At 32.0% G+C, this 12,902-nt stretch overlaps 2 protein-coding genes across 4 annotated transcripts; one reads left to right on the top strand and one right to left on the bottom strand.

The window, feature by feature from the left end:
* Window positions 1-1,054: 1,054 nt before the first annotated feature.
* LOC146899662 (toll/interleukin-1 receptor-like protein) lies at window positions 1,055-2,734 on the bottom strand. Its single transcript, XM_085737563.1, has 2 exons — window positions 1,618-2,734; window positions 1,055-1,513 (listed from the first exon to the last, which is right to left on the bottom strand). Exons 1-2 carry the CDS (start codon window positions 2,106-2,108, stop codon window positions 1,228-1,230), a joined length of 777 nt encoding a protein of 258 aa, XP_085593689.1. The 5' UTR covers window positions 2,109-2,734; the 3' UTR covers window positions 1,055-1,227.
* A 3,703-nt stretch (window positions 2,735-6,437) lies between these two features.
* LOC146899661 (AUGMIN subunit 5-like) lies at window positions 6,438-11,042 on the top strand. Of its 3 annotated transcripts, none has more exons than XM_085737582.1 (5): window positions 6,438-8,404; window positions 8,756-8,827; window positions 10,022-10,184; window positions 10,549-10,636; window positions 10,853-11,042. In XM_085737582.1, exons 1-4 carry the CDS (start codon window positions 8,270-8,272, stop codon window positions 10,626-10,628), a joined length of 450 nt encoding a protein of 149 aa, XP_085593708.1. In that variant the 5' UTR covers window positions 6,438-8,269; the 3' UTR covers window positions 10,629-10,636; window positions 10,853-11,042. The 3 variants fall into 3 exon arrangements, 2 of the variants coding, with proteins under 2 accessions (XP_085593708.1, XP_085593707.1); XM_085737581.1 differs by having other exon boundaries at window positions 6,524-8,404; window positions 10,564-10,636; XR_015023433.1 differs by lacking the exons at window positions 6,438-8,404; window positions 8,756-8,827 and adding an exon at window positions 9,099-9,244.
* Window positions 11,043-12,902: the final 1,860 nt, after the last annotated feature.

Here is a 12,902-nt window from a genome sequence, read left to right as displayed (position 1 = left end):
CCTCAAAACCTTTTGGATCATTTTCATTGCTTAAGTGGCGAAGCAAGAGATTTGAAGTTGCAAAAGGGGTTTTGGATTATTTGGAATGCTACAAATTAGGTGATTTGTAAGTCCCAAAAGCGAGAGAATTTTCAAAAATTTGAGTGTACAAGTGGAGGAAATGGTAGAGGAGATTATGGTTTTATCTTGGCAGTGGAGCTTGCGTCGGCCAAAAAGTACAGCTTTCTTGTATTATGAATGGTGTTGAGACCACAGGGATTGTATCTGTCGAGAGTAGGGAGTGGCTGGTGGTGATCTGTGATGCTGTTTTTTGGTTTTCGAGGCTGCTGTGGGCGTTTGGCAGTTTTTTTCAGCTGCTATGTTTCTGCTAGGCAGTTTCTCTTCTGTCGAGATTCAACCCCTGCTGCATTTTCTGTTTCCTGCTTTTTGAGGGGGGACACTTTCTGGTTGTAGCTAGTTGTCTTTGTGGCTGATGTTTTGCAAGTGTTTTCCGCTTATTAACGGAACACACTTTCGTAAGTGTTTGCGTGTCATGTGCTTGCTTGCGTTTAATAAGTTTCGCAGTTTAAAAAAAAAAAACAAAAAAAAGTAGCTTCAGATTCATTACACTTAAAAACATTGTCCAAATATGTGAAGATCATATTCATTATCCAAATTCATTACACTTAAAAACATTGTCTCTAGGATGAGAGAAACTTTGGTACTTGTAGTTTGGTGTATTGAGAGCATCAATTTATTTCTGAACTTTACGTTAAGATTCTTCCTTTGACAATGAACTTGTTCTCAGACAGTTCTCAATTACCTTCTCCTCCCTTCAATATTTCTTCTAACTTTACTAGATATTGACTGTTAATAATGTTTGATGCCTTGCCTTGAAACGCTAGAACTGCAACTGCTAGGGCATAGGACAATGTTGGATTTATATGGGACTATGTTGCACTCTATGCATAAGCTCTTTAACTCTCTGAAAGTTAAATGCTTTTCGTTTTGCAGCATCAAACAAAAAGTACATGGTTCAAGAAAATTTGGAGAGTTTACTTGTGGTTTAATGCTATTTAAGAAAATATTACTTCCATCTTTATTTTGATATCCTCGAGTTTACAAAACTCATAGTCACATACATTTTGATCAAAGTTTTGTACCACATTTTTTTTTTTAAAAACAAAAAAAGTTTTGTAACACATACATTGATAAACATGTAAAAGAAAAAGCACATGTATAATGCAACTAAAATAGTTTTTCGTAAGTTTCTGAATCTTCCATGTATGAAAGCATCTCACGTGTCAAACGAAGCATGCGAACGCTTCTCTTCATCTTAAGTTCAGTTATGCGTTGAACCGTTGCCTCATGACTTAGTTGATTTTCATAAGTATCTATGCTTTTATAGTATTGCAGCTGAAGTTGTGCAAGTTGCTCTAATTTAGTAATTTGGTGATCCAGATCACCAACATAAACATGATTCAACTTTTGCAGCACATCCATCCCAATTTCCTCAACAAGTTCAGCTTCTGTTCTGTTTGTACAAACATGGAAAAATATAGACATACTTCATTTTTTTAAAAATCTTATTTTTCTAATAGTTAATCAAATAACATTAATATGATAAATTTTTTTTACCTGTTGATGGAGCAATCCCACCCAGAATGGTTGGCTGCTTCTCCCAAAGCATCCCTCCATTTTTGCACAATATTCATTGTACTTGCAAAACGCTGCTCATGCTTTACAAATGCCTCAGCATAACTTCCTAATTGGTGTCGAACATGGAAAGGATCAACTTCATAGAAAACTGGAAGTATAATTTGCCCTTTGTTTTTTCTACACTCAAGTATCTTCACAACTTCATCCAAACACCATTTAGAAGTTGCATAGTTTTTTGAAAAAACAATCACAGAAAGTTTTGCATCATCTATCGCCTTGAGAAGCGCTTGTGATATTTCATCTCCTCTTTCAAGATTGTCATCTATGTAAGTCTTGATATCTAACCTTCTTAGTGCACTATTGAGATGGCTTGTGAATTTTTTACGAGTATCCTCGCCTCTGAAGCTAAGGAATACCTCATGTGTTTGTTTAGGTTTGATAGAGGAGGAGGAGGAGGATGATTTTGCCATTTACTATAGCTAGATTATGAGACTTGTTTGGATATATGGAAGTTTCTCCTCTCTTGTACCTTATACACTTGAGAACTTCCCTTTTTATATAGATCGATGGTCAATCTATGCAACTTCTTTGCTCATTAAAATATGTAGAAATTAAAGCAAAGAGAGAATTGAGAATCAACGGAGTTTAAAATATTGGGTTAGTTTCTAAAGTTAAAAAAAGAGGGTGTACAAATATTTAACTTAAAATATTAATTTAAATTTATAGAAACAAGTCTTATCTCATTAAGTGGGGTTGACTAATTTCAACTTGTAGAAACTTAATGTTAAAAATGAGGAAATCTAACATGGACCCGGTCTAAAAGTGTACAAACATATTACAAAATGACATGCTATATCGTTTGAGTTTTATTTCAACTTTTTAAGAGTGTATGCAGCTTCTTCTTTTTTTGACAAAAAAAAAAAAAAGTGATTACAGCTAAATAAAAGTCTACTCCGCATAATTAGCTAGCCATGAGGGAGGATAAGTTGACTGAGATTTTTAATAGTGATTATTAATAATACGTACAAGCATGTGTTCTTGCAAATTGGCAAAGTATAATGTTATTCTAATTTCAATGTTACTTCCTTCTACCTTCCTAGACCGAATGGAGAATAATTCCAGCTAGATCATAAGTATTACTCCCTCCGTCCCATATTAAGTGACCTAGTTGACCATGTCACGTATGCCAATGCACAATTTTTAACTTAAATATCTTTAATAATTTATTAGAAAAAATTATGAAAATTTGATATTTTTAAAATATTCGTCGTGACGAATCCAACAAGATCTTATATGCTATATTTTGTATTTATGTATTAATAGAAAAATGAGGTCAAAGTATGTTATATGAATAATACACTTTTTAAAATTAGGTCATTTAAAAGGGGACGGAGGGAGTATATGACATCAAAAGTCTACTCTGCATTGAAGACCAATGGTGGGAACTAGTTGACTCAGATTTTCAGTTACACATTCAAGTGGTTGTTAAAATACTGATGAATGTGCTCTCAATCTGACAAACTATCAATGTGAATGAAAGTTATAAGTATTTCTATGGTTGATATAATACTGCCTCTTCTCATGAGAAAAACCAAAAAACTTTAAAACTAATGAATTCTAAGCTATATTTTAGGCTAGTCCTATGGTTTGTATCTTGAACAAATAAGTTTTCATCATTAGTTCAATAAATTTCACTGTTGAATAAAATGAGATATCATGGGTTTATTGATCCAATTGTGAAAAAGAATTCTCGTTGCAATAAGAACAATATTATCTACAACAATTTATAAAAGGAATCTAAGATTTTGGGTTAAATTATTTATTATCTATACTATATATAAAGAAAACTACCCCTTTCAGCACACTTTTGGGTTGGACTTTTCTTTCCAAAAATATCCTTAATTTTAAATTTTAATTTTAAATACAAAACACATGTAGCAACAAATAATAATAAATTTAATTTAAGGAGAAAACTTACACACAAATTACTTATGAAATGTTTTTACTGTTAGTCAATTATAAAATAACACGTGGATTACTAACCCTCGCCACTAATCGTCCCAGTTAACCCTCGCCACTAATCGTCCCAGTTAACCATCTTTTACCTCCGTTAACCACAGATCAAACTCACAAAAAACTAGCACAAAACAAAAACTCATGTTACTTTTTTATCAGCAGATTTTATGTTGTACATCTGTGTTGTTCCCCTCAATACAACCGACAAAGATTGTCAAGTATTTTCATATCTCTTCCACAAAAAACAGTATTAATTCCGTATTATTTTATTTCTTCTACAAAAAACAATATTTCCATATTATTTTATTAATATAAGTTACTCTTCCTTAGCCTTTGATCAATTGTAACAAACGTGAGCAAAAAATAATTGTAAGGATTGGACTTTAAATCCTCTAAAAAAAGATTAGCAACAAACGTGAGCAAAAAATAATGTTAAAGATTGGACTTTAAATCCACTAAAAAAAGATTAGTAACAAACGTGAGCAAAAAATATTGTTAAAGATTGGACTTTAAATCTTTTAAAAAAAAGATTAGTAACAAACGTGAGCAAAAAATAATGTTAAAGATTGGACTTTAAATCCTCTAAAAAAAGATTAGTAACAAACGTGAGCAAAAAATAATAATGTTAAAGATTGGACTTTAAATCCTCTAAAAAAAAAAGATTAGGACTAAAAATCTATACTATATTTAAAGAAAACTGCTCCTTTCAGCACACTTTTGGGTTGGAATTTTCTTTCCAAAAATACCCTTAATTTTAAATACAAATTGCCAATTATAAAATAACATGTGGATTAATAATCAATGTAACTAATCGTCACCGTTAACTTTCTTTTACCACCGTTAACAACAGATCAAACTCACAAAAAGTTTAAAAATTATATTTGCATTCATTATGTCGCTTCTCATGAATTCAAATCGATCCAGAATTCATCATAGTACCCTCTGATCACATCTCATCACCTCTAAAAAATTAGAAAGTTCCAAGGCTCACGAACTTGATTAATACTTTTGAAGCACCATTGAATGGAATATCTTTAAGGTCCACGGCATGAATTGAATATCTTTCTGTTAGAAGAATTAATGAATCAGAATTTGAGATAATCAAAGTTGAACAATAATCACTTATGAAAAAAAATAATCCAAAGTTTATGTTTTTTCCTGCTTTATTTCTCACGAGTCTATGAGTTTTTTTAATTTTTTTTAAACAAAAATAATAGCCAATGAGGATTGGACTATAAATCCTGTAAAAAAAATTAGTAACAAACGCGAGTAAAAAATATTGTTAATGATTGGACTTTAAATCCTCTAAAAAAAGATTAGTAACAAACATGAGCAAAAAATAATGTTAAAGATTAGACTTTAAATCCTGTAATAAAATATTAGTAACAAACGTGAGCAAAAAAAAAAAATTTAGTAACAAACATGAGAGAAAAATAATGTTAAAAAATTGGACTTTAAATCCTCTGATAAATATATTAGTAATAAACTTGAGCAAATTATTATGATTCAAAATCTTTTAGAAAAAGATTTGTTAGCACTATATTAAAAATATTAATAAGTAGGGTTCTCACATTTCATAGTTCGTTCCCGCATTGTTTAGTTTTTCTCAACCTCTCTCCGCCCTCTGCATCAGAATTCAGAATTAACCTGTAAGTTTTTTTTTTCTTTCATGTTACAACCAATCAAAGTTGATTAATTTTATGGATTATTTGACTTTGCTGGTTTATAAATGATTATGATCCAAATTATTTACGATTAATTTTAAGAATTATCTGACTTTGCTGGTTTGTAATTGCTTATACAAACTATGATAGTGTGCTTTTTTTTTGTATCTATAAGCACATCTTTGGGTTGGACTTTTCTTTCCAAAAATACCCTTACTTTTATATACAAATAGCCAATTATAAAATAATACGTGGATTAGTAATCCATGTCACTAATCGTCACCGTCAGCCCTCTTTTACCTCTGTTAACCAAAGATTAAACTCACAAAAAAACTAGCACAAAAGAACAACTCATGTTACTTTTTTATCAGCCGCTTTTATGTTGTACATCTGTGTTGTTCCCCTCAATACAACCGACAAAGATTGTCAGGTATTTTCATATCCCTTCCACAAAAAACAATATTCCATATTATTTTATTGATATAAATTACTCATCCTTAGTCTTTGAACAATTGTAACAAACGTGAGTAAAAAATAATGGAAAAGATTGAAGTTTAAATCCTCTAAAAAAAAGATTAGTAACAAACGTGAGCAAAAAATAATGTTAAATATTGGAATTTAAATCCTCTAAAAAAAATTAGTAACAAACGTGAGCAAAAAATATTGTTAAAGATTGGACTTTAAATCCTCTAAAAAAGATTAGTAATAGATGTGAGCAAAAAATATTGTTGAAGATTGGACTATAAATTCTCTAAAAAAAAAAGATTAGTAACAAAAATGAGCAAAAAATAATGTTAAAGATTTGACTTTAAATCCTCTAAAAAAAGATTAGTAACAAACGTGAGAAAAAAATAATGTTAAAGATTGAACTTTAAATACTCTAAAAAAAATATTAGTAACAAACGTGAGCAAAAAATAATGTTAAAGATTGAACTTTAAATCCTCTGAAAAAAATATTAGTAATAAACGTGAGCAAAATATTATGTTAAAGATTGAACTTTAAATCCTCTAAAAAAATAATAGTAACAAATGCGAGATAAAATTAATGTTAAAGGGCAGACCATTCCCAATGTCGGAATCTATCTTCCATGACATGTTTTCAGTCATGGTCAATTATATCACTACAAGAAATTTGTCATTTTGCGACACTTACTTTGCGACCCTTTGGCTTAGAACTGTTGCAGATTACACTTTTGCGACAGTTATCGCGACTTTTAGGCTTAAGGGTCGCAGGTTTTACAACCTTTTTTAAGCGCCCTTTCACAATAAAATTTTTGGCCAAATATTTTGACACTCCCGCTCCTGCAATTTGAGTCTCCTCCCATAGCTTCAAAACCCTAAAATCCAATTTCATTCATCAATTTCATTTTCCCCAAATCTGAAACCACCACTCTCCCCCACAATCCACTTTCCCCCAAATCGAAAGCCACAATCTCACTCTCCCCCACCAAAGCATCACGTTTCTCATTCTCCCCCATTCAAACGTGAATCTCAATCTCCAACCCATGGCTCAATCTCACCATCACTAACCCCGGCTCAATCGAAGCTTGCTGTTCCTCACCCTCAATCTCATATCCAGTGAGTCTGCACCGTCTTCCTTCATTTTAGTTCTTCCCATTTAAAGTTTAATTTTTACGTTCGAAAGCTTCTTTTTGCTTATCGATTATGATTTTGCTACTACTTCTATCTATGCTAGTTTTTTCAACTATTACATTAATTAATTGTCATGGTTATCAGATTATTCCTTTTTCAACAGTTGGGTTCCTTTTCCACTCGCTGTATCTCTTCATTTCTAGGTTGTAATTTCTTTTCTCCTTTTGTTTATTTAAGAATTTTATTTTTTAAAATTTTCTGCTTTTAGATGTTGATTCAACTTTGTTAGTGTTGTCTAACCAATTTTAAATTGGTTGAGATCAACTCTGTTATGTTGATTCGCCGTCGGGTGTCGCCGTCGTGGTCATGTGAGAGCTATGAATTGTGGGCTGAGAGTTAACACTTGTTGACCGATTTTCTATGGCATGTAGTTATGTGTGGGTTATAAATTGTAGTTTGAGAGTCAGTTAATGTGCGTTTATCGATTTTCAACAATGTGTGGTTATATGGGAGGTATACATTGTAGGTGAGAGTTAGTTAACGCGCGCTGGCTGATACTCTACGGTGAATACAAACCGGTGCCAAGTGGTTTTCTTGAGGGAAGTTTTTTTAGTAGCTTGGGGTTTGTATTTATGCCCCTTGATTTTAGGATCTGAAGAGAGATTGGTTGATTTATAGTATGTTTCATTATAAGCTTCAATTGGATTTGATTCCGTGTTTCAAGACGTGTTTACTATAGCTAGAACTTTGAGTTTTCGTAGAAACTTGAAAGTGAGAGTTAAGTGTTTATTACAGTGTAACGAATCTGATACAGAGAGCTTCATTTGCATGGTTCAGACTACACTTGAACTCAAAATTTAGTGATCAAAATGTTTTGTTGATGTGTATTCAATTGATATAATATGTAAGCTGTTAAGTTTTTCATGTAAGGAATGAATATTTGTGTGTTATTGACTGCAAAACGATTTCGTAGTGTTATGGTATATTAACAAAGAATAACATTTCATGAACTGATTTGAGTTGTTTTTAAGGTTCCTGTCAGATAAAAACTGTTGATTTTAAGAATAACATTATTGTAACCTTAGCTTTCTATAGCTTGCTTTTTTATGTTACTTTGATTAGATTCTGATAGTTGATTGTTTTGTGCCTTTTTTTTCCCTTGATGTTCAACTTGTGCTTGTCCGCGTGCAAAGAATAAGAAATTTTCTGGACTCTTTTCTTTTTAGTAATGTTTGCAATTTCAATTTGTTTATTGACAAAGTGCAGAGGTCTCATTTTATGATCTCACAGAACTTATACAGAAGATAATTGATTTTTACATGAAAGTATGATCTTATAGAATTCATTTTACTAAAAAGATGTTATTTGGAATATTGACACAACATGATTTGATAGAAGTTAACATGATTTGCAGAGATGGATTTGCTCGACTGTCACTGAATTTGATCGATTTCTCATTGGATTTGGTCGATACTCTGCATGCTTATGGCCAGGTTAGTGAAATTCTTTCTTATTTGATTATTTCGTTGTTATATTTTAAGTTGTGTTTTGAAATTTGCGACAGTAGCTGAATCTGTTTAAGCTTTTTGTTCAAGAATGGTTTGACCAATATTGTTAAAAGTATCATTTTCACAGTATGTACTTTGTTTGATAGTTAATAGCTGAATCTGTTTAAACTTTGGAATGCAATGTTGTTGTGTTATTATAGTTTTGATTTCATTATATTTTAATTTCAATTTCATTGCTTATTGATGAGTTGTTGTGGTTTGTGTTGATGATTACATGATGATATAGCTCTAGTCCCTTCATTGCCTCTAATGTTGGCTAGTTATTTTGCTTTTCAGCCTTTGTTGAGATTGATAACAGGAAATTCTTCTTACAACTTGAATGAGGAGACTGATTTAACACCTTTTGAGGTAAGCATAATGAAAATTGAATTTTGATGTTGTTAGCTTTGGGCCCTTTTGACTAAGCAAGTGTTTATAACATAAATGCTCATTATATGCTTATGTATAAATGTGCATTATATGCATAAATGTGTCAGATGCCAACTCTGCACTTGCACAATTCATCCTTGATTTGGCCTGATCATAATGAACTTTGTGTGGCTACTTTATCTGATATAGGTGTTGTTTGGTACTTTACTTCTAGTTTACATTCTAATTTGTTTCCATATTTTGGTCACACAACAATACATGCTGAGGTACCTGAGAGTGGTGAACATGAATTATGAATCACTTTGTGGAGCTTTCTTGGACTGAGATATTTTGCAAATAGACCTTGTGGAGCTTTCTTGTTCAAAAACTAGACCTTGTAGTCACCCTCTTTTAAATGCAAGTGCAATATTTCTTTCATTCACGTCACTAATTTTTTTATTATTGAGTTCCTTCACTAAATTTGTTTACATTTTCAATTACCCGTTAACATATGACTTTAATCACTATTTCTAAATTTCCAAAGTTATTATACATATTAGTAACTTAAAACCCCACCTTCATCTTAAGAGCTAGTGACTTTGCAGGTTTAGCAACTACCTATAAGTGCTCTTAACTCATACAAAGAATGCTATCAACACTCTCTCTAATACACACGTTCTATCCCTCTTGTTGATTGGTTACAATTCACGCGTGTTCTACCAAATTATGAGTTTCATAAAAGTTTATAGATGTTGTTATACCATTAAGAATTAAAATTGAGAATGTATAAATATGTGTACCAAAAATTAACCTTGTTTAAAAATCCGGCGGTATTGTGTGTGTGTTTTGGATTGTTTTTGTGTTAGTGTTTTGGGAGTGAGGGGCAAAACGGTGTATTTTTTACTTAAGAGTTGCTTCTGTAGTTTAGTGAGTAAAAATATTTTAGATCATTCTCCTATACCTTATCCTTTGTTTTGCTCTATCCCATGATCAAATTTTAAATATAATACTAAGCAAATTTTTTTGTGCTATATTCCTACCTTTTTTAGCAAATCAAATGAATCCTAATACATTTTTGAGAACGGGGAACTTTTGATGGCTTTAGAGGCATTTGCTTGAATATATTAATAATCTATCTCATATATGAAGATCTACTTCAACTTATATTTAAATTTATCATATATTCTCGTTCAGGCACTGCTTGAGGCCATCGGGTCCAGTGGATCATCTGGACAGGAAGCAGTTACAAATGCAGAAATAAGTGCGGCTATTTGGATAGCAAGAGCCGGTGCTCAGGATTCGTCGGCAATTCCATCAATATGCCAAGTTTCAGCTGCACTTGAGTATACTGCTGGTGGTGAGTATACTATTATTGTTCATGTGCTGAAAGTCTCTTTCTTGGTGCACAATCCAGTGCTACCATAGATGTTTGATATGGAGGGGATGGAAGTTCTTGTTCTTGGATGAAATAGATTTTTCTGAAACTTGTCTAATGCCTAACAAAACTATTGAATCTGTTAGTTTTGATACATTTTAAAATGAAATTCCGTTATAAAATATTTTCGATTCATTCCTTACTCAATATTTGTCCTCTACATTACTATTGAATATTAATTTCGTCAACTTACAAACGTAGTTTCAAAGGTATTTACTATTGGTGGTATGCATATATGTGGGCTCAAATCTATTCTAATGTAGTAAATGATTTTCTTAATGCACAGGCTTGGAGGGTTCAGATGCTGGTCTAGCATCCATACTGGAGTCCCTGGAGTTTTGCTTGAACTCAAGACTGGTGTTTTGAATGAAAGGGTAATGATTTATTTGTTTCACATTGAATGCAATTAATTGATCTTGTGAGCTTCTCTGTAAGAAATAGCTAAAATTCCATAGTGGTTATTTTTGACAGATATATCAGAAAGTAATTATAAGTTTAATTGCGCGATAAGTTAGAATCATGACTTGCGTGACATTATTACTTATTTTTGTTAATTGATGTGTCTTGTATAATCTTTGACTTATTTTTAGGCGGAAGACTTAGAATCACCAAACAGAGCATAGCATTCTTTGGAGTCTATTCATCTCTAGTTGATCAAAACAACTTCCTCGCCAAATATCATCTACATAATTGATTAAATTTTTATGTTAGGAACTCAAGAAACCTTATTGTATCACTTGTTTGTATTTTATATGAATGTAAAATTCATATTTTAGTTTATGAATTTGTTCATATTTTTTATTATGAATTATTTTAGTTTTATATATTTTTTATTAGTAAATAGTTCTATTAAAAATTCAGGAAAAAACTGATTTTTTTTTTTAAATTAACTCAACATCTGCGACCCTTGCAAACTGTCGCAATGTTTTTTTTATAAATAAATTTTATGCATCTGCGACCCTTCACCAACTGTCGCAAGTCCCTTGAAATCCATTTGAATCTCCTCATTTGCGACCCTTAGCAACTGTCGCAGTGCCTTTTGCGGCAGTTGGTGCGGCTGTTCTATGAAGGGTCGCAAAAGACACTTGCGACCCCAACATCCGTGACTGTTGGGGAAGGGTCGCAATTGTACATCTGCGACCCTTCTAACAGTCGCAATCTGCCATTTTAAAGGTCGCAAAATGCAGTTTTTCTTGTAGTGTATGTAGCTTTATCGAGAGGAGTTTCTCAAAATTCAACAAAAGTTCTCATTAATGAAGGGAAAATAGAAGGAGAAGATGGAGACTTTACGAAAAATGTAGTTTTTAAAGATATTCTTTTATCGCAATCATAACAATGTTTCTTTTACATAAAACTAGACCATTGACCCGTGCTAACGCACATGTCATACGAAAGAACAAATATTACGCAAATATGAAAGTAAACATTTTACTTGAATCGAAAAAATAGTATAATTCAATTCATAAAATAAATTGCCAGAAACCTTTGTAATGTACCATATTAAACAATTTCCATGACATCGACCTTGTTACGGTAACATAACATATAAATTTAATGACATAGTTTATTGAAGAAAAGAAAATCCAACGTCTGTCAACATAAAAATAGTACCAATATGCAATAACAACAATACTACAAAACAAAGTGCTACACATTACGGAAAACTTCTATGTATAGACCACATTTGATGTCACATCAGTTTCCTGGCCGTCCTCATCATTGATCAACATCTTTAAACCATCCCTTGAAGTAACCCTCGATATTGCGACATACAATTGTAATAGTTACCATCTGAACATCTGAATTGTCTGGCGCAACACCATCCACACTAAGCGAGAAAAGATGTTATTGGGGGGAGATAGTGATCGAAAGTTGCTTTCAGATTCATCTTGTCAAGAAGGAAATGCATAGGGGGATCAAAAACGGGGTAGGGGATACTCTTGTGAAACCTATCAGTCAATCGTATATCAAATTGCCCGTCACCCACAAAAACCAAGGTAATCCAGGCACCAAGACTGATTCCGTAAAAGTCACGAATTGCTTCCCATCCCTTTGTGAGGAAAAATGCTCCGTTTACTCTGTCGACCAAAACTTCAAACCTGATAAATAACAAACAAAAACATCACAAACATTGATAAAATTGAAACAGTACGAACATTGATAAAATAGAATGCAAATAATTAAGAATAGGTATATTCTTAATTACCCGGGTTAACTTTTATATATAAGAAGATATATAATAAGAGAAGTTGTTTATGATCAAGGAGAAAGAGTAAAAAGCAGATAAGGTTATATTTGAAAATAAGCATTAGGGTTAAAACAGTAAATCCAAGCATTAGGGTTTATGTTAAAATTAGGGCTAAAATAATCACCCGGGTTAACTTTTATATATAAGAAGATATATATATAAGAAGATAAGTTGTTTAAGATCAAGGAGAAAGAGTAAGAAGCAGATAAGGTTATATTTGAAAATAAGCATTAGGGTTAAAACAGTAAATCCAAGCATTAGGGTTTAGGTTAAAATTAGGGCTAAAATAATCACCTGGGTTAACTTTTATATATAAGAAAATATATAAGAAGAGAAGTTGTTTACGATCAAGGAGAAAGAGTAAGAAGCAGATAAGATTATATTTGAAAATA

Source organism: Medicago sativa, chromosome 8, assembly GCF_051527215.1.
Source record: "Medicago sativa cultivar Bolivia chromosome 8, Bolivia_mono, whole genome shotgun sequence".
Lineage (NCBI taxonomy): Eukaryota > Viridiplantae > Streptophyta > Magnoliopsida > Fabales > Fabaceae > Medicago > Medicago sativa.
The sequence above is the reverse complement of the archived record's forward strand: the minus strand, read 5'-3'. Positions and strand labels throughout refer to the sequence as shown.

What these genes read in the sequence shown, in the direction of transcription:
- LOC146899662 (XM_085737563.1), bottom strand. Translation starts at nt 2,108, where the DNA reads ATGGCAAAATCATCCTCCTCCTCCTCCTCTATCAAACCTAAACAAACA. An exon ending in TGGGATTGCTCCATCAACAG is followed by an intron (nt 1,514 to 1,617) that starts GTAAAAAAAATT and finishes TTGTACAAACAG; the next exon opens with AACAGAAGCTGAACTTGTTG.
- LOC146899661 (XM_085737582.1), top strand. Translation starts at nt 8,270, where the DNA reads ATGTTATTTGGAATATTGACACAACATGATTTGATAGAAGTTAACATG. An exon ending in CTGATTTAACACCTTTTGAG is followed by an intron (nt 8,828 to 10,021) that starts GTAAGCATAATG and finishes ATTCTCGTTCAG; the next exon opens with GCACTGCTTGAGGCCATCGG. An exon ending in ACTTGAGTATACTGCTGGTG is followed by an intron (nt 10,185 to 10,548) that starts GTGAGTATACTA and finishes CTTAATGCACAG; the next exon opens with GCTTGGAGGGTTCAGATGCT.